Source organism: Mesoplodon bidens, assembly GCF_964165515.1.
Source record: "Mesoplodon bidens genome assembly, contig: HAP1_SCAFFOLD_227, whole genome shotgun sequence".
Taxonomy (NCBI): Eukaryota; Metazoa; Chordata; class Mammalia; order Artiodactyla; family Ziphiidae; genus Mesoplodon; species Mesoplodon bidens.
This window is the reverse complement of record NW_027671685.1, coordinates 664,061-691,052: the sequence shown is the minus strand read 5'-3', so window position 1 is coordinate 691,052 and position 26,992 is coordinate 664,061. Positions and strand designations below refer to the sequence as shown.

General features: G+C 37.1%; 1 protein-coding gene across 1 annotated transcript; it reads left to right on the top strand.

The window, feature by feature from the left end:
- Positions 1–517: 517 nt before the first annotated feature.
- Positions 518–25,874, top strand: LOC308611189 (dual specificity protein kinase CLK4-like). Its single transcript, XM_081260068.1, has 13 exons — positions 518–710; positions 5,546–5,614; positions 6,695–6,848; positions 7,900–7,990; positions 8,388–8,454; positions 11,402–11,518; positions 11,611–11,777; positions 11,984–12,078; positions 12,329–12,458; positions 15,233–15,315; positions 24,751–24,830; positions 25,553–25,643; positions 25,724–25,874. Exons 1-13 carry the CDS (start codon positions 550–552, stop codon positions 25,862–25,864), a joined length of 1,446 nt encoding a protein of 481 aa, XP_081116194.1. The 5' UTR covers positions 518–549; the 3' UTR covers positions 25,865–25,874.
- Positions 25,875–26,992: the final 1,118 nt, after the last annotated feature.

The window sequence follows — 26,992 nt, the reverse complement described above, 5'->3', positions numbered from 1 at the left end:
CACAGTATTTCAACAAAGCTGCATGACACTTGCGATATTTGTTTTAAATTAGTTCACATTTAAAGTTAACATCAATAACTTAATAATTTGACTATATCAATAACTTAAGAGATTAGTAATAATTTACCATAGAAAGAAGGTAATGATAAAAATAAAACCAAAAAAGTTATTAATTTCTAGCTAGATATTGTTGTCTACTGAAGGCTGTAAGCCTGAATCCTGACTCTTTTTTTAAAAATGGCAGTTAGCAAGTGTTAGTTGAAGATATGCACCAAGCTGAGAATTTATCCAGAAGAATGAAAAGAAAATGCATTAAGGTCTCACAGTGTTATCATTTAGTACTAGGTGTGTATGCCACTTAGAATCATCTGACATACCAGTGGGATAGTGCCTCCATGCCTTGGGAACCATTACCTATGAAGATTTTAGAACCTGTATGACCCCATGTGCTGGTTTTTTTCTATTTAATTAATATTAATGTGAAATATTTTATTTACTAAATATAACCATCTGTAAATTCCACAACTCACTTTTCATTTCCATTAACAGATGAGGCATTCCAGAAGAACTCACTGCCCTGACTGGGATAACAGAGAAAGCTGGGGACATGAAAGCTACAGTGGAAGTCACAAACGGAAAAGGAGATCCCACAGTAGTACACAAGAGAACAGACATTGTAAACCACATCACCAGCTTAAAGAATCTTATTGGTAAATTACGCTTGAACTAGTACCATTTTAACACTAATAGTTGTAATGACTTGTCATTAGCTTATATAGCTTTCATCTGTCAGATTGTTTTATAAATCAGTCAACAAATACTCATTCAGAAAATATTTACTGAGTGCCTCTTATATGCTAGACACTGCTGTGAATAGAACAGAGTTCCTACTCTCACATATGTGTGTACATTTGGGAGCTGTAGGAAACAGTTGCTGGAGTCCCAGCTGCCAGTAATATAGTTGTGGGAAATGAGACACACGAAAGTTAAGTAAGTGATTAAAGGACCAGTGAGTGCCTTTAACTTGTATGTAGTAGGGAGAGCTGTACATTGGGGCACTTATTTAGGGTTCCACAAATGAGAGCTAATGAAGGGTCGGGAGGAGTTCATCTAGATGGAAAAATAGCATGTGGTGTGTGAGAATGTTAAAGTGTGTTGGGGATTAGTTGCTTATACTGTATTCTACAGGTTATATTTGTAGATAAGGCCAGTGGATATGTTTGGGATTTTTAGAAGCTTGGCTGTTGTAAGAAGGACCTCATTAAAAATTTCCAATGGCATGTGTCCTGTTCTGTTGTATTCTTACCAGTGTAAAATTTGGAGGTACTACGTTTATATAGAATTGAAGGAATTTTTCAAGTTCCTAAATGATTAAACAAAGCCTAGGTGAATAGAGTTTCTTTCATTCTGTCCTCCGTTAATTTCCCTTTCTCATTTGTTTTTGGTGGTTCTATGTTTTCTCCTTGTTTTGTGCAGATGTTCCACTGGGACTGTTTGCCAGATTGCTTTCTAAATTAGCCAACTGGCGTTATTTAAAAAACAGTATGCAATTTTTTTCCTTCTCCATGCCAAAACAGACTTGTTCTGTAGAACAGTGAGCTTGTTGTTAATCAGTGCAGACTAATCATTCTTCACACACTATCATATGGAGGGAAGAGGGAGAATCTATGCCAGGATTTCAATGACCTGAGCTAATTAATGTATTATACAAGAATATCTGTACCCTATATTATGATAACTACAAAATACTCTGTAAGCCTTAACATATAGTACTAACCATTCATGGATTTATTATGCATTGTATGTGTCGCAAGGAAGTGATATGAATGATGAACAGTTATTCATATTCACAATTAACCACATCAAGATGATACTGAGTCAGTGCAATAACCACTAGGCCAATAGTTTCTTCTTTGATATTGGCACCAGAGATGTCTGGTGGTAATTGCTCTCCGTAATCTGGAGTAATCTAATAGTCTTTTTCAAGATTCAAATCTTCATAAGAGTTTTTCTTTTGTAAAATTATTGGAAAAAAAATGAAAAATACAGAAGCATATAAAGAAGGTACTCTTGGTAGGATGCTAGTCCCTCATTTGGATGTAAAGTTATTTCTTCTGAAAAATATCTTTGTATACAAATCTTTGCCTCTGAATATTTCCTGAAAATAGGTTCTAAGAAGGGACAGTTTCAAGTGAAAGGGTGTGACCTCTTATAAGGCTCTTGCTACATATTCACATATTTTTCCACATATTTTTCTAGAAAGTTTGTACCAAGTTACACTCCCTACGACATGCTGTCACTAGTCTTGTGTATTTTGAAATGCCAAGAATAGTGTTTTCTTTTCATTTGAATGTTTAAATTTCTGCTGAATTTGTCCTCTGTCATGTGCTTATTGAACACTTGAATATTTTTTTAATTGAAGTCTAGTTGATTGTGAACATTATTTTTGTATTCTTAGCCTATTTTTTCTATTAAAGCATATTTTTCTTATGATTTATCAGCGCTTTTATTGTATATCAATTATCTTACCTTTTTTCCTATATATTTCAGAGTGTCTTTTCTTTCTGATTTGTAAGTAGCCTGTGAATTGCTCCCTTCCTACAAGCTTAATCAATTAATTCTACACAGGAAGACTGATGTGGCTGTGAACACTGTGAACACATTTTATATCCTTAAATGTCTTGTTGTAACATAGAGTATCAAGCCTTAAACCAGTGATTCTCAAACTTTAGTGTGAATAGAATCACTTTGGAGGTATGTTTAAAATGCATATTACCAGATTATTCAGTGAGTCTGACCTGGGGTCCAGGGATCTTCATTTTTAAAAATTCAGTATTTCGATATTGTTAATAAACAGACCACCCTTTGAGAAACACTGTTTTAAGCCCTTTAGCCTGGCATGCAAGATTTTGGATGATCTGTTCCCAGCTTATTTATTTGCCTATGTTCCCCTATGTGAAAATTGCTCTTGCTGAAATTGTCTACTTACTATTTCCTAAGTAACATGTAGACAAACTCATCTCTAAACCATTCTGGCTAAAAGTACTCTATAAATGTAAGATGGTCATATGCCATTTTTCTTTCCTGGCACTTCTTCTACTTCCTACTTTATCCAAATCCTGATGTCCCTATAAGATGCAACTCTTCCCTTCTTTTTCACGAAATCTTCCCTGACCATTTTAAGCATTATGAGCTTTTTCTCCTAAGCACTCATATCCAGGCTTTCGGCATTTCCTGCATGGTTGAGTTTTGTTTTATTTTTGTGTGAGTAATCTCAAATTGAACAGTTATTTGTTGGCAGGGATTTTGCCTCATATATTTTTTATCTTCCACAGGACCTGTGTGGAAATAGAAACGAATGTCCATAGCCTCATTAGTCTTGGCTGTTTTAAAGAACTACAGTGAAATATTCACTGGACATTCAGTGACTATTTTTAGAAATTCAATCAGTCTGTTCATCCTATTCACTCTGTCCATATAGCCTTTATAATTCTGTAGACTTTGTTTATATAATCTCTAAGGCTCGGTTGTTGTAGGCTGAAGAGGTCCTCATCTTTTTAGTTTATCCTCATAGTATTACTTCACTCCATGTTTGTTATTCTATGAATTATTTATGGATTATCAGCAGCTCTAATTTCATGCACTAGTCCCGCTAAGGATTATTAGTGTTAGAGTTTTCCGATACATTTTAGACTTTTATGGGAAGGATGCCTTACAGAATTAAACACATGCCCTTTAGAGTATGGTAATTTCTAGTTTGACGTATTGTAGATCTCTCCCTTAACGGTTCCAAGCAACTCATCAGATCCCTGACTTAGACCCAGATTTAGACCCTAATATCCTGAGTTGTTTCTCCAATGGCTAGAACTTAAGGCTGACACTGGGGAAAGGGGGTTTCTGCATCTCCCCAGCCTGGATTTGATGCCAGACCTGTTGAGTAGCAGTTTTAGAGATGCTTCTCCTTTATTTTTGCATAAACCAGCCTCCTGAGAGAAAAGAATGACAACATATTTTGGGAAAAAGAACGAGGTTAGTGAGGGCAGTCTAGTTAACATCTGTCACTCCATTGCTTGTCAGGATTATTTTAGCTGGTATGTCTGAGTGGGCAGGTGTCCCCTCTCTCCCTCAGTGCTCCACGTGCATCCCTCTTGAAGCTTCCCACTGTTGGAAAGGATACTCATCCCAGGTAGAGAGGGGTACAGGAAACTGGGTCAGTTGACTCTGTCTTTTTCTTTCCATCAAATCAAGGCTGCTTAACTGGAATCCATTGACTTCCTGAGGTCCATGATCTCTGAAATTCCTTGCCAAGTTTTGTTTACGCATTTGTGTGTTTCTTAGGGAAGAGGGTCCATACCTCTCAATTAGATTTTCAAAGGGATCTGTAGATTCAGCAGTTAAGCACTATGGGGCTTACCTGGTGGTGCAGTGGTTGACAGTCCGCCTGCTGATGCAGGGGACACAGGTTCGTGTCCCGGTCCGGGAGGATCCCACATGCCACGGAGCGGCTAGGCCCATGAGCCATGGATGCTGGGCCTGCGCATCCGGAGCCTGTGCTCCACAACGGGAGAGGCCACAACTGTGAGAGGCCTGCGTACCGCAAAAAAATTAAAAAAAATAAAAGAAGAAGGTAAGCACTATGGCACCAGATGATGCTGTTTTCCCTGAATTCTTGTTTATTTCACAAGCAGGAGTGACAGGAAATTCAAAATGCAAAGGGAAGTAGGGGGTTGGGAAATCCTAAGCAAACAATGACAAGAACCTTTTCTCATTTGAGGGGCATATATTTTGGATATTTTTGGCACATGAAGCAGCCTTCAAAAACTGTGTTGCCTATTTCTCAGAAAGATACAGGAAGCTCGAAATAGAGGAGAGGAGATGGAATAGGTGGTGTGTATAATAATACTGGCACATACAATAGGATTTAGAATGTGCTCTACAACCATGGCAAATCGTTTTCCTTCTAGGGATCTCAGTGTAGTCATCTGTAAAATGAAAGGCCTGAAATATATTTAAGATTCCTTTTAGCTCTAATACACCTTTTGTGAAAGAACTCTGTGTGCCAGAGATACCTAACTTACATTAAGAAGGAAAGGAATCCTGTTTTGCCTGCCTCATGTTGTGTGTGGCTCTGCAAAAAGGAAGAGAGCTTAGTTACAGATGCATATATCATAAGATTGATGAATTTCAGAAGAGCAGTTTTGTGAATTTTTGGTCTTAACTTTCACCAGAAGGTAAAGGGACACTTAATCAAGTAAACACTGAATATGTTGAATGATTTGACCCAAGGTTTGTTCCTTCATAGCAGTATATATTAATAGAGATATATGTACCCATTTGCTTGTTGGTTAAAGTAAAATTATTTAAGTTTTGTGAGTTAAGTATAAATTCTAATTCATCAATTTGTATTTTTTTCTTTTATTGAGTTAGCTGTTGAAACCAGGAATTCTTGAGAGAATGTTTTATTTTAACCACGTTAAAATGTGGTTAAACGTTAAAGCATTCTAGAATGAAAAGAGTAATTTTAAATCCTTTAATGTGTTTGCAGTCATTATTTAGAAGCAAGGTTCTTGATTGAGAGATATTATCGGGACCGGAGATACATTGATGAATACAGAAATGACTACTGCAAAAGATATGTTCTTAACATTGATGAATACAGAAGTGACTGCTGCAAAGGATACGTTCCTAACATTGATGAATACAGAAGTGACTGCTGCAAAGGATACGTTCCTAACATTGATGAATACAGAAGTGACTGCTGCAAAGGATACGTTCCTAACATTGATGAATACAGAAGTGACTGCTGCAAAGGATACGTTCCTAACATTGATGAATACAGAAGTGACTGCTGCAAAGGATACGTTCCTAACATTGATGAATACAGAAGTGACTGCTGCAAAGGATACGTTCCTAACATTGATGAATACAGAAGTGACTGCTGCAAAGGATACGTTCCTAACATTGATGAATACAGAAGTGACTGCTGCAAAGGATACGTTCCTAACATTGATGAATACAGAAGTGACTGCTGCAAAGGATACGTTCCTAACATTGATGAATACAGAAGTGACTGCTGCAAAGGATACGTTCCTAACATTGATGAATACAGAAGTGACTGCTGCAAAGGATACGTTCCTAACATTGATGAATACAGAAGTGACTGCTGCAAAGGATACGTTCCTAACATTGATGAATACAGAAGTGACTGCTGCAAAGGATACGTTCCTAACATTGATGAATACAGAAGTGACTGCTGCAAAGGATACGTTCCTAACATTGATGAATACAGAAGTGACTGCTGCAAAGGATACGTTCCTAACATTGATGAATACAGAAGTGACTGCTGCAAAGGATACGTTCCTAACATTGATGAATACAGAAGTGACTGCTGCAAAGGATACGTTCCTAACATTGATGAATACAGAAGTGACTGCTGCAAAGGATACGTTCCTAACATTGATGAATACAGAAGTGACTGCTGCAAAGGATACGTTCCTAACATTGATGAATACAGAAGTGACTGCTGCAAAGGATACGTTCCTAACATTGATGAATACAGAAGTGACTGCTGCAAAGGATACGTTCCTAACATTGATGAATACAGAAGTGACTGCTGCAAAGGATACGTTCCTAACATTGATGAATACAGAAGTGACTGCTGCAAAGGATACGTTCCTAACATTGATGAATACAGAAATGACTACTGCAAAGGATATGTTCCTAGACGTTATCACACAGATGTTGAAAGCAGTTATCGAATTCACTGCAGTAAATCTTCAGTCCGAAGCTGGAGAAGCAGTCCTAAAAGGAAGTGTAATAGACACTGTTCAAGTAATCAGTCACTTTCGGTATGATTGATTTTGTTTTTATTTTGGGTGGATACTTATTTGTGTGTAAAAGCTCTTACTGAGCCAATAAGTTTGAAAAAGTTTATAATACTATATGAATATAATTGTGTTTATATTACTTGAATCCTTAAAGGAAACTTCCAAATTCTTACAACTTATCTGCATTTATTAGTAAGTCCTCATTTGCCCACATTTACTCATTTTCTGCAGACCAGATCATGAGGTTCTTGATTTTAATGTTAAAAATATTTTTATCTTTTATAACATAATCATATGAAAAGATGAAGCACCCATCTTTTCTTTCATCTTAAACATTTTTTACTTTAAAAGAAACCCCTTTTCCAGTACTTGGAGACAAATGTAGAAAGTTGCACTGGTGGATACTTACCCTGTGTATAGCACAATCTGCAATTAGTTCCATTGGAGTTCTGAAAGTGGGTGCTGAAGGGGAAATTATTGTCCAGAAAGCCTGCCCTTTTTTTTTACACTCATGAATCTTCACTTGTTTGCAGTAAACTATGAATTATTATTTTCCTCCCCAAGTTTTCTTCAGTAGAACTATCATTGATTAGATCAAACATTGACATTAGCCTTTATTTTCCCCTTTTATTTAAATAAGTATGTTTAAAAATATTGCTAAGTATCAATTTGTACTAATCTTGACATTTTAAAACATTTTCCTGCCAAACTAGACATTTCAACTCACAGCATAGGCTATTTTATAACGAGATTAATAGATCATGACATTGCATTCTTTAAATTTCAGACTTCAATTAAGTCAGTATTTTAGAGACAATTGTGTTGTTTTTTCTATTGCCACTTTAAGTAACTTATCTGAAAATCTTGCCATGTTTTTCTTCTGTAACATAAACTGTGTCCTGTGAATTTCTGGGGACTGAATTTGAAATTGCTCCTGCCAACTGTTCGTGGCCTGGTTCTTATCTGAATGCCTGAATATCTCCCCGCTGAATGAATTGCGTATTCTGCCCTGAATTCACTCTGCTATATTGATTGGCAGGACGATCTTGGTGCTGCCCACTTGCCGTTCCAGAAGAGCCACCAAAGGAAAAGATCCAGGAGTATAGAAGATGATGAAGAGGGTTACCTTATCTGTCAAAGTGGAGACGTTCTAAAAGCAAGATGTATAGAATATTTTTCAACACTTTTTAAACTTTGCAGACAGAATAATCTTTTTATGAATAGTTTGTCAGCGGGGGGCTAAAGAACTCTTCATTGTTTTTTTTGTTTTTTTTTGTGGGTTTGTTTGTTGTTCTTTTGTATTTCTTCTTTTCTATAGAGTTTAAATATTTCTACTCTAAAGTTCCAAAATAATCAGTGGAATTTGAGATTAGAGCAAGAAAGATAGCTCTATCTAAATTATTTTTGTAGCAGCTGAAAATAAAATAATTTGAGTGCTGGAACCTTAATTATGCTTTAATAGAGAGCATTTGAAAAAATTCCACACTTAAGCATTCATTATTTGAATAACTGATAATTTGTACTCATGTACTTACACTTCTTTCTCCCCCCTCACTTTAGATGAAATCGTGAACACTTTGGGAGAAGGGACCTTTGGCAGAGTTGTAGAGTGCATTGATCATGGCATGTAAGTTTGTTGTTTTTCTTTTTTGAAGATTCTGATATTTTTGGTGGAGAAGGATCCATAATTTAGATGAAATGGAATTTAAGTGGTAGCTATGTGTTTTCCTGGGAGGTATAAGTATTCAAAAGTTCTTGGACTGTGTATGATTTATTTACCATAAGTATGGATTTTGACCAAGAATGTTGAAAATTTTTATCAGATGGAGTTCATTGAAATTAATGTCTGTGTTCAAGTGAAGACTTTCCCAGAACTTAGGTCCTTAGCTTTCTATAAGAGATTTGGAGTGCTTTACCCTACTTTTGAATTGCAGAGACAATAAATTAGCATGTCTAATCTTCTTGGTTCAAAAACTTTTATTTCCAAAGGATAATATTTGCACGTTAGGGTTAGCTTCTCAAACTATAAATAAATTATATTACTTGAAGCCTACAGAATAAAGTCCAGATTCTTTAACGAGTTATACTAAACTTTTTGTTATTTGACCCTCTCTGCTTCATTTTCACGTTTTCCTCTAGGATCTCTATTCTGCAGTTGCAAATTTTTTTGTAAGTGAACGTCTTACAACAGTTTAGTGGAAACTGCACATTTCTAAATTGACATCTCAACTTTTCATCATAAAATAGTTGAGGATGTAATTTCCAGCTTATTGTAAATGGAGATTTTTTAAAAAAAAAACATAACTCTCTTTCTAAATATGTTTGGGGGACTCTAAATACAGTAGCTTGATACCTCCTGTCATCCATGAACAAACTTTTCTTGAATACTTAGAAATGCTTTATCTTGAACTTAAATTTTACTTCTCTTTTCATAAAGAATATTATCCTAAGTGTCTTTTATTATCACCCTTTCCTCTCTATGACAAAAATGTGACCATAAAGTAAAATTTTAAGATATTTTGAAATACTTTGACTTAGGAAAGTTGCTAAGAATTCCCATATATTCTTCACCCAGATTCCACAAATGTTAACATTTTACAGTGTTTAATCATTCTCTATATTTACATGTTATATGCATTTTCAAGTTTTGCCAGCTTATCTACAACCTGGTTCACATTTCACTAGTTGTCCCATTTAGGTCTTTTAAAAATTTCTTGAAGTTCCAAGACTTGAGTATTTGAGATATTCCAATGAATAGTATTCAATTGATCAAGTAAAAATCTGTTACAAATTTTGATACTTATTAGACCTAAAATATACAATGTAATTGAAAATATATCTTTTATTGAGATGGTTGGGGCCTTTGAAAAATGAGTTCCTGTGTCCATAGATAAATCTTACTGTTTTAACATTAAGTTTCCATTTTTCTTTTTTTTAATTGACAAGTAATATGAAAGCTTATATGTTTAAGGTGTATAAGGTTGGTTTGAACATTTATATACTGCAATATGATTACTATAGTAGCATTAGCTAACACCATTATCCATTTTTCATTTTTATAGCTATTAGCACTGTTCATTTTTATAGCTTATTAGCAGTTAGAAAACTTGTCCATATGATGAAATAGATGAGACTAGAAGAAGTTTTGTCACAGCAGTTTTATATAATTCTTTTAAGTCTGGACATATATGCTATACATCATAGGGAGATAAATCATTAAAAATTTATTTTGATGATTATATATCAGCCCACAACTTCATTGGGACCTTGTCAAAAGAAATGAGTTTGGAATCGGTTTGCTATCCAGCAACTAGAAAAATTTTTGCCTCAAAGAATTTTTTCTTTCTTTTTTATAAACAGCCTGGTGCACAAACCTTGCCATATTAATTTCACGTGCATGGGGTTCTCTTTTGTAATGTGGGAAGGCCATAGTGAAAAATGCAGGGTTGACTGCTGGCTTGTATTCAAGAAGATCAGGTTTAGAAAAGAGGACCGAAGGAAGCTGAAGATTTGGAAATCCTTTTCCTCAAAATCATTTACGGCTTTATTCTTTTGGCCGCGCCACATGGCTTGCGGGATCTCAGCTCCTCGACCAGGGATTGAACCTGGGCCCACGGCAGTGAAAGCTCATGTCTTAAGCCACTGGACCACCAGGGAATTCCCTCTGTACTTTTTAGGAAGTACTACAGATGCCCCGGTCTAAAACACGCTACCCTACATTGTTGCTATTTATACCTATTCGCATCCGTGAATGCACTAAACATTTTTTTGGCTTGATGACTTATTGCTGGTGTCTCCTTTGCCAGAATTATCTAACAAACTGATAGTTGTCTTTCTTCTCTGAAGAAGTCTGAGCTCCCCTAACTCTGATGGTTAGGTTCTTTCTTCTCTCTATTCCTTATACCAGGCACTTCTAACCTAATGATAAGTTGTTCAAGTGTCTGTCTTTTCCATTAGTCTGTGAGGTACATGGAACAAGCTCTTTCTAACAGTGATTCCAATGCAACATCTGGCACATTCGGTCTAGCCTGGCGAATGAGTGAATGTTTTCAGCAGTAGTATGTTCAAGGTTTATATTTTTATCCTTTTTTTTTAAAAAAAATACTTATAAAATCTAGGTAAATTTTAACTTTTGGAAACAAACATTAACGTTCATAAGTATTAAGAGAAATCATCACTCTGTATAATGTATATTTTGTCAAAATGTTTTGAAAAAAATGTTTATAGATCTGCTATAATATACCCTGAAAGATTATTTTAGGAAAATAGCATAGAGTGATTGGTACTTAACAAGATGATGCTTTAGAGCAGGGGTCCCCAACCCCTGGGCCGTGGACTGGTAGGAACTGGGCCTAACAGCAGGAGGTGAGCAGTGGGCGAGTGAGTGAAACTTCATCTGCTGCTCACCATAGCTTGCATTACCACCTGAACCATCACACCCTCCCCTCAACCATGGAAAAATTGTCTTCCATTTAACCGGTCCCTGGTGCCAAAAAGGTTGGTGACAGCTGCTCTAGAGGATACATGTCTTCAACGCGCTTCTGTACATTTACCATTTTCATTTTGTTTTTAAGGGGTGGCATACATGTCGCAATGAAAATCATAAAAAATGTGGGACAATATCGTGAAGCAGCTCATTCAGAAATCGAAGTATTGGAACATTTAAATAGTACTGATCCCAATAATGTCTTGTAAGTAAGAAACTTGGAACTGTGATCCATTATGTTACATGAAATAATCAGAATTCTGTGAACTGAATTATTTGTATTCTGATCTGTTTCAGCCGATGTGTCCAGATGCTAGAATGGTTTGATCATCATGGTCATATTTGTATTGTGTTCGAACTCCTGGGACTTAGTACCTATGATTTCATTGAAGAAAATAGCTTTCTGCCATTTCAAATTGACCATATCAGGCAAATGGCATATCAGATCTGTCAGTCAATAAATTGTAAGTATACTTGTTAAATTTTTAAATACCAGTAAATTAAAGGTTTTATTGGACAAACAACATATCAAACCATTGTCACTAAAAATGCACGTTGCAAGTAAAGATGAAACCACTTTTGATCCCTACCTCTACTACTAATTCTCCTTTCCCCCGGTACAGATTAAATTTGTAAGTGAAACTAATAATGTCTTTTTGTTCTTTTGTAGTTTTGCATCATAATAAATTAACCCATACAGATCTGAAGCCTGAAAATATTTTATTTGTGGAGTCTGACTATGTAGTCAAGTATAATTCAAAAATGGTAAGTTACACTTGTTTTAATTTTGGTAGTTGTCTTTAAAATTAATTTAACTTGGTGATCCTTGGATGAGGAATGTTACCTTTGAGGCTTATTATATCCTGACGTTTAACCCAAAAAGGGTAATCCTTTGCCTTTCTCATGGGGTTATTTTGAAAATCAAAAAGAGAATTCATGTGCAAGCCTTTTGGATAGTGCTATAAAATATTTCATATCTTTATTGATCTTTGTGTTTACTTAACTGTATCTCTAGAAACGTGATGAACGCACACTGCAAAACACAGATATCAAAATTATTGACTTAGGAAGTGCAACGTACGATGATGAACATCATAGCACTTTGGTATCTACACGGCATTACAGAGCTCCAGAGGTCATTTTGGGTTAGTAGATACCAGACTTCCTGATATTTTAATTGAAAAAGAGATTTTTTGTTCTCTATAGCTTTTATTGGGGGGCAGGTAGTTGGGAGATAGCTGTAATTTTCTTAGCAGTGTACAGAAAATGTTTTCTGTTTTCATAAAAGCTGTCTGGACATTGCTATAAATATTTTTCCTGAGTGGGAAAAATGTGATATCATCTGTAAAGATATTCCAGGTGGTGGTTCTTTTTGAACAAGTCAGTCTTACAAGATCATAAGAGAACAAGCTGTATTGGCTAAGTCCATGACAGCAGTGTGATTTTGAAGCGATGTGGGCACCTCTTTTCGTCTCATCACAAAGCATGGTGCTGGGGAAAATGCTAAAGATTTGGCTGGCAGACGTCTAGATGTAGGGTGGATGGAGGTTAAGAGGAGAAGAAAGAGGGGCTAGTCTAAGAGGAGAGCTTCTTTGATCATCTTTGACATGGGAAAGCATGGAAAGGAAAATTAGTTAAGGTGCAGGGCTTTTCAATATTAATAAAAGGGAACTCAGTGAGGGAGAGAACATCTTGTGCCTCAAAATTTAAAAGTTCGAGACCGAGTCATGTTGATAGAGCAAGGAAGTCAGGGATGGATTTGGGGGCTTGGAGACAGTGGGAAAAATTCAGATCAGGTGATATTGGGAGATAGTTAAATGGTATAAGCATATTACTTTGCCAAAAGTAAGTTTCAACCGAGGTTGATAGTAAAACATCTTTGTGGAATCAGTCTTTTCCACTTTTTACCTTTTGTCTAAGAGGACTTGGTAGTTGAGAATATGAGTGTGAGAGCAAACTAATGATGTTTACCTAGAGTAAAGAATTAGTAAAAGGGACAGGAAATTAAGAATAGTTTGTAGTGCTGGCTAGTAGAACTTTCCATGATGATAGAAATGTTGTATATCTGCACTATCCAACATGGTAGCCATTAGTAGCCACACGTAGACTACTGTGTACTTTCAGTATAGCCAGTGTGACTGAGGAACTGAATTTTAAATTAATTAAACTTTTCGATTTAAATAACCACATGTGGCTAGTGGCTACCACATAGGATAGCACAGGTTTGGAGCTCATCTTTGAGAGTGATGTTACTAGGATTTCTGCTTAGTATGGTCTGAAAGAAGCTGCTGTGTTGCAGTAGTTTAGAAAGTGTATTCATGGTTGAGGACTTAAGCCTGCAATGAAGGTAAAAGAAAAGAGTGTGGGAGGAGATTGTGGACAGATAGGTATTTTCAGAGCTTAAAAAGAGATAACTTGCTGTGTTTTATCAATTTTAAGAAGAAGATTTTTCTCCACATTTTAACATGTGAGGAAACATAAGACAAAACGGCATTTTTTCTTGGTTATTGGTTCATAAAACAGTGGTGTATCTTACAGTTAGTTAATGGCCTCCTCCTAGATTGTGTAAGATACAGTGATTCCTAGTAATAATACAGTCCCATGTGTGGCCAGGCTGGGGATAGTTGATATAAATCTGAAATTGGGGTTATTGGTGTTTAGGAAGAGAAATGAACAGATGGGAAGATTAGAAGGGTTCTTTGTGTGTTTGTGAAGTGTTACTCCTGAGGATTAAGGCAGAATTAGGTTGAAGAGGAAGATGTTGTCAGGTGCCACCACTGAGGAGGGCAGTTGGTCTCATGTCTTGGGTGTTGGTAGTAAACAGAAGTTGGTAAAAGTGAATGATGTGAAATTCCAAAGAGTATGAGAGCTGAGCCATAAGAGAATGAGGTAGTTTACAGTCACTTGGGAGAAAGCTGGACTGGGAGACAGGAGTAGCTGGAAAAGAAAACTTTCATCTTAGATCCAAGCTCTATCATTTGCAGATTTTGTATGTGTTACTGTAAGTAGAAACCATGCTCCATTATCCTTTTGTTCAAGTGATAAGTACCATGAGGGTTAACAAAAATGGCTAAATCATAGTCAAGTTCCTTGAATATATTGTTTCTTCCTTTGTCTTTAAATTCAGTAATGTTACTGAAAGTAATTGAAATGTCTTTTAAAGTAGGTTTTATTTGTACATTATTTTTTTATTAAAAACTTAATCTATAAAAGGTTAAAACATCTGTATGGTTTAGGTTTACTCTTTTCCTTTCTAAATAGATAGAGACTTAAGGCTAGGTGTTTTTTTCTTTTCTGAATAATGTTACTATTGAGAATTCTGAAGGAGAAAATATATGATCATGTATAGACAACCTGAAAGTACATATATAGATACCTCTCTATGTGAACTTTAAATATCTGTATAATTCTGCTTATGGGTGACACTGCTTATAATATCCATTATAATTCTTACATAATTTATGTGACACTACTATTTCTTTTAATGGAAGAAATAAACTCAGATATCAAGCTGATGGTAATTGATAAGGGGTTAGTAATTACACTCTGAGGATAATTATTGACCTATGTTTGCACTAATAAAATGTAAAATTTCATAGAACAACCGTTAAGTGGGTATAACAGTGCTCCTCATTGCACAAGCAATTCAGAGACTATGGAATATTTGCTAACCCCTCTTACTTTCCATAAAATGCCTCCTCCCCCAGGTTAAAATACTGTAAGTTGATACAAGGATATGGAGGACTCTGAAAGCATACTGAATAATGTTTGGTATAAAACTAAAAATGTAAACCCTGAATTTACTATCATATTCTCCTAAATGGGCTATATAAAGAGAGCACCCACATAGGAAAAGATATTGTGTATTGGCAATTAAAAATGGTTGCATAATAAAATGTTTGGTTTTGTTTTTAAATAGCTTTAGGTTGGTCTCAGCCATGTGATGTTTGGAGCATAGGTTGCATTCTTATTGAATATTACCTTGGTTTCACAGTCTTTCAGGTATGTATTTAGTAAATGTTACTTACTGATTCATAATGAGCTTTAATGTTAAAGGCATGTTAAAGTTTTTGTTTCCATATTGGAAAGTTGCCATAGTGTCATTATTCTTAAGATGTAAACTTCCATGTGCAAAATAGTCATCCTTCTCTAAAACCATAGTCGAATGAAATACTCTCAGTGAATGGTCATAATTCATTCTGCATGTGGAGCTTTTAAACACGTGGTTCATATTGACTTCATATGATCCATTTTATTGTGATGCTCCTTCATAAATTTACATTAGTGTTACTATGGTCAGTTTTAATTCAGCTCTGGTTATGTTGCACTTTTATTAAAAGAATTCAGAAACAGTAAGTTGTATTAAGCATGTATGACACCCTAGGCACATTTCTAAGCACTGTGTGTATAAAAATGAAAAGACAGCATCTCTCTCCTCAAGGAAGACATACACAGGATAGACATGGGAAAACGTACAGTACAATGTGATACTTGCTATAATGGAACAATGTAGAAGGGAACCCAGAAAAGGTGAACGGTTAAATTTCCTTCGAGAAGGCATCACTGAGGAATAGGGAGTTTAATCCAAGCTATAAGGAAGAGTAAGAGTTTGTCAGAAAACTAGAGTGTGTGATGGCCATATCAGGAAGAAATGGTATTCATAAATGCAAGAGGCATAAAGGAAGCTACTCTAGTTGAGGAAGGATGAATAGTGCTGCCGGAGTGTCTTGGATAAATAGGAAAATGGTGTCAGTAGGCAAGTACTGATTCATAGTGGACTTGTTTGCCATAGAAAGGTATTTGTTTTATCCTAGGAGTCAGTGGTTTCCAAATGTAGACCGGTCTAAAATGAAAATGATTTTGTAGGGTTGCCGTTCTGGCTTTCATTTAGAAATTATCTCTCCTCTTTTTTTTTGGTATTAAAATGTTCTTTCTATGAAATGATAATAGTTATTGGCTTACTTGGCAGAACAAAAAGGAGAAAATATTATTTAGGTCTCTACTTGTTTTGCTCATAATTTTGCTTATGTCGGAAAACTAAAAGTCTTGAAAGCTTCAAGTGGTGTAACCATTGGAGAACTTTAAGAGGGTTGTGATTTGATCAAGGTGTGTTGTTGGATGTTGTGAGGGTGGTTAGGAAGTTCCTGGCTAATACTGTCAAGGTTGCTTTGAGGTTATGGCAATGCAGGATGAGGAGGGAGGAAGCTGTGATGAATTATAAGTCACTTAGGTGGCTGTTGCAGAATATATGTGTTCACTGCTATGGGGCACCTCACCAAACTTCTGTCTACTCCGTAGAGATCTGTTAAAAGTACTCTGAGTTTGTAGACAAGTTTGATATCTAGAACATAGCTGTCGGACATTTCTCGGGGGTGGTGTCTGGTTTTGTGGTAGTAAGCTATAGGGTCAAGGAAAAAGTTGAGCACAGTGCATGCTTTCTTCATTCTGACACATATAAAATCCTTCAGATGGTTTTATGATTGTAAATCATTCTGAGATCTTAAGCGTCGATTATTAACTTTGGTGTGAGATGTGGTTTATATTCTAATTACACCCTCCAAAATAGTCTTCAACTAAGGAACTTTTTGAAGATAATGGAGCTTGTATTATTTATTCCTGTCATGACTTAAGAACATTTTGAAAGCAGTGTGCTAGGCACAGTAGTTAATGGATTTAAAAAGCATTGCACATAGACTCTGCTCTTCAGAGCAAGGATTGGCAAACTATATCCTATCTGATGCCTGCTTTAAAAAATGAAAAAGGGACGCGGAGATCACCTTCCTCCCCACGGATACACCAGAAATACAGCTACACGTGGAACAATTCCTACAGAACACCTACTGAACGCTGGTAGAAGACCCCAGACCTCCCAAAAGGCAAGAAACTCCCCACATACCTGGGTAGGGCAAAGCGGAGAGATTCCCGCACAGAGGATCGGTGCCGAGTGGCACTCACCCGCCCGAGAGGCTTGTCTGCTCGCCCGCCAGGGCGGGCGGCGCTGGAAGCTGAGGCTCGGGCTTCGGTCAGAGCGCAGGGAAAGGACTGCGGCTGGCGGCCCGAACTCAGCCTGAAGGGGGCTAATGTGCCACAGCTAGCCGGCAGGGAGTCCGGGAAAACTCTGGAGCTGCCGAAGAGGCAAGAGACTTTTTCTTCCCTCTTGGTTTCCTGGTGCGCGAGGAGAGGAGCGCTGCTTAAAGGGGCTCCACAGACGGGCGCGAGTCACGACTGAAAGCGCGGAGCCCAGTGACGGGCGTGGGACGCTGGGGCTGCTGCTGCCGCCGCCAAGAAGCCTGTGTGCGAGCGCAGGTCACTGTCCACACCGCCCTTCCGGGAGCCTGTGCAGCCCGCCACTGCCGGGGTCCCGGGATCCAGGGGCAGCTTCCCTGGGAGAACGCACGGCGCGCCTCGGGCTGGTGCAACGTCACGCCGAACTCTGCCGCTGCAGGCTCGCCCCGCACTACGTGCCCCTCCCTCGGGCCCGGCCTGAGTGAGCCAGAGTCCCCGAAGAGGCTGCTCCTTTAACCCTGTCCTGTCTGAGCGAAGAACAGACGTCCTCCGGCGACCTACACGCAGAGGCGGGGCCAAATCCAAAGCTGAGACCCAGGAGCTGTGAGAACAAAGAAGAGAAAGGGAAACCTCTCCCAGCAGCCTCAGAAGCAGCGGATTAAAGCTCCACAATCAACTTGATGTACCCTGCATCTGTGGAATACATGAATAGACAACACATCATCCCAAATTGAGGAGCCAGGAGTCAGTGCTGTGCCTCTGAGGTGGGAGAGCCAACTTCAGGACACTGGTCCACAAGAGACCTCCCAGCTCCACATAATATCAAACGGCGAAAATCTTCCAGAGATCTCCATCTCAACACCAGCACCCAGCTTCACTCAACGACCAGCAAGCTACAGTTCTGGACACCCTATGCCAAACAACTAGCAAGACAGGAACACAACGCCACCCATTAGCAGAGAGGTGGCCTAAAATCATAAAAAGTCCGCAGACACCCCAAAACACACCACCAGACGTGGACATGCCACAAGAAAGACAAGATCCAGCCTCATTCACCAAAACACAGGCACTACTACCTTCCACCAGGAAGCCTACACAACCCACTAAACCAACCTTAGCCACTGGGGACAGACACCAAAAACAACGGGAACTACGAACCTGCAGCCTGCAAAAAGGAGACCCCAAACACAGTAACATAAGCAAAATGAGAAGACAGAAAAACACACAGCAGGAGAAGGAACAAGATAAAAACCCACCAGACCTAACAAATGAAGACGTAATAGGCAGTCTACCTGAAAAAGAATTCAGAATAATGATGGTAAAGATGATCCAAGATTCTATTTCCCAGATCCAAAATCTTGGAAATAGAATAGACAAAATGCAAGAAACAGTTAACAAGGACCTAGAAGAACTAAAGATGAATCAAGCATCGATTAAAAACACAATACATGAAATAAAAAATACTCTGGATGGGATCAATAGCAGAATAACTGAGGCAGAAGAACGGATAAGTGAGGTGGAAGATAAAATAGTGGAAATAACTGCTGCAGAGCAAAATAAAGAAAAAAGAATGAAAAGAACAGAGGACAGTCTCAGAGACCTCTGGGACAACATTAAACGCACCAACATTCGAATTATAGGGGTTCCAGAAGAAGAAGAGAAAAAGAAAGGGACTGAGAAAATATTTGAAGAGATTATAGTTGAAAACTTCCCTAATATGGGAAAGGAAATAGTTAATCAAGTCCAGGAGGCACAGAGAGCCCCATACAGAATAAATCCAAGGAGAAATACGCCAAGACACATATTAATCAAACTGTCAAAAATTAAACACAAATAAATCATATTAAAAGCAGCAAGGCCAAAACAACAAATAACACACAAGGGAATCCCCATCAGGATAACAGCTGATCTCTCAGCAGAAACTCTACAAGTCAGAAGGGAGTGGCAGGACATAATTAAAGTGATGAAGGAGAAAAACCTGCAACCAAGATTACTCTACCCAGCAAGGATCTCATTCAGATTTGATGGAGAAATTAAAACGTTTACAGACAAGCAAAAGCTGAGAGAGTTCAGCACCACCAAACCAGCTTTACAACAAATGCTAAAGGAACTTCTCTAGGCAAGAAACACAACAGAAGGAAAAGACCTACAATAACAAACCCAAAACAATTAAGAAAATGGGAATAGGAACATACATATCGATAATTACCTTAAATGTAAATGGACTAAATGCTCCCACCAAAAGACACAGATTGGCCGAATGGATACAAAAACAAGACCCATATATATGCTGTCTACAAGAGACCCACTTCAGACCTAGAGACACATACAGACTGAAAGTAAGGGGATGGAAAAAGATATTCCATGCAAATGGAAACCAAAAGAAAGCTGGAGTAGCAATTCTCATATCAGACAAAATAGACTTTAAAATAAAGACTACTAGAAGAGACAAAGAAGGACACTACATAATGATCAAGGGATCGATCCAAGAAGAAGATATAACAATTGTAAATATTTATGCACCAAACATAGGAGCACCTCAATACATAAGGCAAATACTAACAGCCATAAAAGGAGAAATCGACAGTAACACAATCATAGTAGGGGACTTTAACACCCCACTTTCTCCAATGGACAGATCTTCCAAAATGAAAATAAATAAGGAAACACAAGCTTTAAATGATACATTAAACAAGATGGACTTAATTGATATTTATAGGACATTCCATCCAAAAACAACAGAATACACATTTTTCTCAAGTGCTCATGGAACATTCTCCAGGATAGATCATATCTTGGGTCACAAATCAAGCCTTGGTAAATTGAAGAAAATTGAAATTGTATCAAGTGTCTTTTCTGACCACAATGCTATGAGGCTAGATATCAATTACAGGAAAAGAGCTGTAAAAAATACAAACACATGGAGGCTAAACAATACACTACTTAATAATGAAGTGATCACTGAAGAAATCAAAGAGGAAATTAAAAAATACCTAGAAACAAATGACAATGGAGACACGACGACCCAAAACCTATGGGATGCAGCAAAAGCAGTTCTAAGAGGGAAGTTTATAGCAATACAATCCCACCTTAAGAAACAGGAAACATCTCGAATAAACAACCTAACCTTGCACCTAAAGCAATTAGAGAAAGAAGAACAAAAACACCGCAAAGTTAGCAGAAGGAAAGAAATCATAAAAATCAGATCAGAAATAAATGAAAAAGAAATGAAGGAAATGATAGCAAAGATCAATAAAACTAAAAGCTGGTTCTTTGAGAAGATAAACAAAATTGATAAACCATTAGCCAGACTCATCAAGAAAAGAAGGGAGAAGACTCAAATCAATAGAATTAGAAATGAAAAAGGAGAAGTAACAACTGACACTGCAGAAATACAAAAGATCATGAGAGATTACTACAAGCAACTCTATGCCCATAAAATGGACAACCTGGCAGAGATGGACAAATTCTTAGAAATGCACAACCTGCCAAGACTGACTCAGGAAGAAATAGAAAATACGTATAGACCAATCACAAGCACTGAAATTGAAACTGTGATTTAAAATCTTCCATCAAACAAAAGCCCAGGACCAGATGGCTTCACAGGCGAATTCTATCAAACATTTAGAGAAGAGCTAACACCCATCCTTCTCAAACTCTTCCAAACAATATCAGAGGAAGGAACACTCCCAAACTCATTCTACGAGGCCACCATCACGTTGATACCAAAACCAGGCAAGGATGTCACAAAGAAAGAAAACTACAGGCCAATATCACTGATGAACATAGATGCAAAAATCCTCAACAAAATACTAGCAAACAGAATCCAACAGCACATTAAAAGGATCATACACCATGATCAAGTGGGGTTTATTCCAGGAATGCAAGGATTCTTCAATATACGCAAATCAATCAATGTGATACACCATATTAACAAGTTGAAGGAGAATAACCATATGATCATCTCAATAGATGCAGAGAAAGCTTTTGACAAAATTCAACACCCATTTATGATAAAAACCCTGCAGAAAGTAGGCATAGAGTGAACTTTCCTCAACATAATAAAGGCCATATATGACAAACCAACAGCCAACATTGTCCTCAATGGTGAAAAACTGAAACCATTTCCACTAAGATCAGGAACAAGACAAGGCTGCCCACTCTCACCACTCTTATTCAACATAGTTTTGGAAGTTTTAGCCACAGCAATCAGAGAAGAAAAGGAAATAAAAGGAATCCAAATTGGAAAAGAAGAAGTAAAGCTGTCACTGTTTGCAGATGACATGATACTATACATAGAGAATCCTAAAGATGCTACCGAAAAACTACTAGAACTAATCAATGAACTTGGTAAAGTAGCAGGATACAAAATTAATGTACAGAAATCTCTGGCATTCCTGTACACTAATGATGAAAAATCTGAAAATGAAATCAAGAAAACACTCCCATTTACCATTGCAACAAAAAGAATAAAATATCTAGGAATAAACCTACCTAAGGAGACAAAAGACCTGTATGCAGAAAATTATAAGACACTGATGAAAGAAATAAAAGATGATACAAATAGATGGAGAGATATACCATGCTCCTGGATTGGAAGAATCAATATTGTGAAAATGACTCTACTACCCAAAGCAATCTACAGATTCAATGCAATCCCTATCAAACTACCACTGGCATTTTTCACAGAACTAGAACAAAAAATTTCAAAATTTGTTTGGAAAAACAAAAGACCCCGAATAGCCAAAGCAATCTTGAGAACGAAAAACGAAGCTGGAGGAATCAGGCTCCCTGACTTCAGACTATACTACAAAGCTACAGTAATCAAGACAGTGTGGTACTGGCATAAAAACAGAAAGATAGATCAGTGGATCAGGATAGAAAGCCCAGAGTTAAACCCACGCACATATGGCCAACTTATCTTTGATAAAGGAGGCAGGAATGTACAGTGGAGAAAGGACAGCCTCTTCAATAAGTGGTGCTGCGAAAACTGGACAGGTACATGTCAAAGTTTGAGATTAGATCATTCCCTAACACCATACACAAAAATAAGCTCAAAATGGATTAAAGACTTAAATGTAAGGCCAGAAACTATCAAACTCTTAGAGGAAAACATAGGTAGAACACTCTATGACATAAATCACAGCAAGATCCTTTTGGACCCACCTCCTAGAGAAATGGAAATAAAAACAAAGATAAACAAATGGGACCTAATGAAACTTCAAAGCTTTTGCACAGCAAAGGAAACCATAAACAAGACCAAAAGACAACCCTCAGAATGGGAGAAAATATTTGCAAATGAAGCAACTGACAAAGGATTCATCTCCAAAATTTATAAACAGCTCATGCAGCTCAATAGCAAAAAAACAAACAACCCAATCCAAAAATGGGCAGAAGACTTAAATAGGCATTTCTCCAAAGAAGATATACAGACTGCCAACAAACACATGAAAGAATGCTCAACATCATTAATCATTAGAGAAATGCAAATCAAAACTACAATGAGATATCATCTCACACCAGTCAGAATGGCCATCATCAAGAAATCTAGAAACAATAAATGCTGGAGAGGGTGTGGAAAAAAGGGAACACTCTTGCACTGCTGGTGGGAATGTGAATTGGTACAGGCACTATGGAGAGCAGTATGGAGGTTCCTTAAAAAACTAAAAATAGAACTACCATATGACCCAGCAATCCCACTACTAGGCATATACCCTGAGAAAACCATAATTCCAAAAGAGACATGTACCAAAATGTTCATTGCAGCTCTATTCACAATAGCCCGGAGCTGGAAACAACCTAAGTGTCCATCATCGGATGAATGGATAAAGAAGATATGGCACATATATACAATGGAATATTACTCAGCCATAAAAAGAAACGAAGCTGAGCTATTTGTAATGAGGTGGATAGACCTAGAGTCTGTCATACAGAGTGAAGTAAGTCAGAAAGAGAAAGACAAATACCGTATGCTAACACATATATACGGAATTTAAAAAAAAAAAAGTCATGAAGGACCTAGGCGCAAAACGGGAATAAAGACACAGACCTACTTGAGAATGGACTTGAGGATATGGGGAGGGGGAAGGGTAAGCTGTGACAAAGTGAAAGAGAGGCATGGACATATATACACTACCAAACGTAAGGTAGATAGATAGTGGGAAGCAGCCACAGAGCACAGGGAGATCAGCTCGGTGCTTTGTGAGCGCCTGGAGGGGTGGGATGGGGAGGGTGGGAGGGAGGGAGATGCATGAGGGAAGGGATGTGGGAACAGATGTATATGTATGACTGACTCACTTTGTTATACAGCAGAAACTAATTAAAAAAATTAAAAAAAATAAAAAATAAAAAATAAAAATAAAAATAAAAATAAAAAAATGAAAAAGAATATATGGTGGAGACCATCTGTGACCATCCAATCCTAAAATATTTACTATCTGGTCCTTTATAGAAGAAGCTTTCCAGCCTCCGCTTAGGAGTCTACCATTTAGTTTAACAATTTATTCTACTTTAGCCAAAGCTCTGTTACTGTGTAATTTAAGAATATGAGTTTTGAGTTGGGTTCACAGCTCAGGTTTCCTCATTGATGAGCTATATGAGCTTGAGCTAGTATCTTAACCTCTTTGAAAGTTATGTTCCCACATTCCTAGCTCAAGGTTGTTGTAAGAATTATTGGGACTGTATTTTTATTGTCTAGGATTAGTGTTACAAAGTTGCTATCCATTGGGTAATGGAGGTTAGTTAAGCAACCGATAAAATGAGTAGCCAGGTTTTTGGTAATCTTCCCAGTCATCCCTCAGTTAAACAGTGCAAGTAATACAAATAAGGAAAAACTGTTCTGTTTTACATTAAACAACTTATTCGAACATTGTAAATCAACTGTACTTCAGTAAAATATACTTAAAAAGTTGTTCCTCAATCAGCTATACAAACCTTACCAATTCATTTCAGAAATCAGACAATCAGTGTAGCTCATTCAGTTTTATTCCATCTTTGAAGTAGAGTGTAATATAAATTGTACAGATGTCTAATCTAGTCCTTTTATGGAAACACTATTTTTTTTTTCTTAACATTTATTTATTTACTTTTTTGGGGGGTTTACATTGGGTCTTCATTCCAGCACGTGGGCTTCTCTCTTGTTGCGGTACGTGGGTTTTCTCTCTCCACTTGTGGTGTGTGGGTTCCAGAGTGTGTGGGCTCTGTAGTTTGTGGCTCGTGGGCTCTCTTGTGGTGGGCAGGCTTAGTTGCCCCGCAGCGTGTGGGATCTTAGTTCCCCGACCAGGGAGCGAACCCACGTCCCCCGCATTGGAAGGTGTATTCTCTACCACTGGACCACCAGGGAAGTCCCGGACACACTGTTTTCTTGTGTTATCCTTTTATGTGCATGTAGGGAAATGGAAAGTGCTAAGTTTCTTTTTCCTATTTTTTTAGACTAATGATGATAAAGAACACCTGGCAATGATGGAACGTATATTAGGACCCATACCAACACACATGATTCAGAAAACAAGGTATGCTTTTTAAGATTAAAGTCCTTATTGTGTACATGCAGTGGCCTATATTCAAACTATAGAAAACCCATCTTTGTTGTTATTGCTTATTCCAAAGACTGTAGATTTTGAATTATTTTTCATGAAGTCAAGTTTTTGAAAAGTAATGCAATATTTACTTTGTGATCCAGTAAATAAAGTGGTGTTTTTATACTCAGGTTAACCTTTGCATAAATGTTTTCCTAGGTTGATTTAAAAATAATACATAGAGTAGTAAAACGAGCTTGATTTTGGAGTCCTATCTAAATTTGAATTCCAGACTGTTGCAAACCACATGTACGTCTTTGGACAAGAATACTATAAGTGGTTTCAAAACATAGCTTCACCGCAGAAGTCATCCAGGGAATTGTTAACGATTTCTAGCCCCATTCCAGATCTAGTGAAATCAGAATTTACAGGAATGGATCTAGGAACCTCTGTTTTTGAAGCTGGCATTGTTTCACATATGGTACAACTTAGGTGGGATACTAAAACTTCAGAGGGTACAAGATTAGGAAAAATACCATATAAGGTATCCAATATAATTATTGCTGAGATTTTTAGAAATTGTATGTTTATGTATATATAGAGAGATGTCTATGGTTCCATATTTTCCCCCAATCCCCTGTTTGGGGCAGGGTAAGAATGTGGGTTTGGGGTTTCTTTTTTTCTTAAAATTTAATCCAGACTTCTCTTTCCTATAGGAAACAGAAGTATTTTCATCATAATCAGCTAGATTGGGAGGAACATACTTCTGCTGGTAGATATGTTACGAGACACTGCAAACCATTAAAGGTAAAACAAAAAAACCTCAAAAAAACCTGTTTTAACTATTTTTTATTGTCTTTCTTAAACAAAGTCATTTCTCCCCTCAGGAATTTATGCTCTGTCATGATGAAGAACATGAGAAACTGTTTGACCTGATTCAAAGAATGTTAGAATATGATCCAGTGAAAAGAATTACCTTGGATGAAGCATTGCAGCATCCTTTCTTTGACTTATTAAAAAAGAAATAAAATGGAAATCAGTGGTTTTACTATACTTCTCTAGAAGAGATTATTTAAGACTGTGTCAGTCAACTCTAAACATTCTAATATTTTTATAAACCTTAAATTATTTTGTACAGTTAAGTATAAATGCTGTATGTTTTGTATCAATTGCATAATTATCTTGTTAAGCAAATATGGTCTTGATAATGAATGAAATATAAAAGCTAAAATTAATTTTCCTTTTTTGAGATTAATTACCATTTTTAAAGACCTTTGGAATATCCTTTGCGTCTAGTGATTGATCTTGCTTTTTTGTACATGGAGGTTGACTCTTGGAAGTGATTTTTGTGTTTTGTTTTTTGTTTTTTTTGAGTAAAAGGAAATCTTGACTACTTCATTCTTAAATGAATATTCTTTATTTACCTCAAACTTTCCTTAACTTTAAAAGACTTTTCTGTAATTGTTGAACAGGTAATAAGTATTATTAACTTTAGGTAGGCAGGTATTAGAAACCAAAACCCATAGGAACTGTTTGCTGTTGGAATTTCAATAAATTGTAAGTATTGTGTTCTGTTTCATTGGTTGATGTCAGTGGTGGTAAGTAGCATTCGTGGAAAGACATCCAACTTGTGCATCGTAATAGATTAATAAAACCACATACACACTTCGTTTAAGATTAAAGTCTAACTGGAAAGTTAGCTTGGAAAGTCCTGTTTTCCAATGGTTATTTATGTAGTTAGTCACAAACGTAGAAATAGGAATTCTGATGACTGAGGTTTTTGTTTTTAATGCCAAATCTTCAGGAGTCTAGAAATTGTCCAATATCTGTCTCCTTACCATATGAAGTATAAATACTTAAACCTCAGCCTTTGAGACTTTATGGTTATTATTAAACAATTTGTATTTATGTTACTGTTTTCTGGAAAACAAAAAAAAAAGATGATTTGATCGGAGAACACTTGGGAAGAAAACTGCAGAAGTTTCCAGACCCTGATTGGTTAACATAATGAACTTTTTGTTTGTCTGTAGGTATTTTTTTCTGCTTACCTATTTACACATGAAAAACTAAGTGGTAGGGGCTTCCCTAGTGGCACAGTGGTTGAGAGTCCGCCTGCCGATGCAGGGGACACGGGTTCGTGCGCCGGTCCAGGAAGA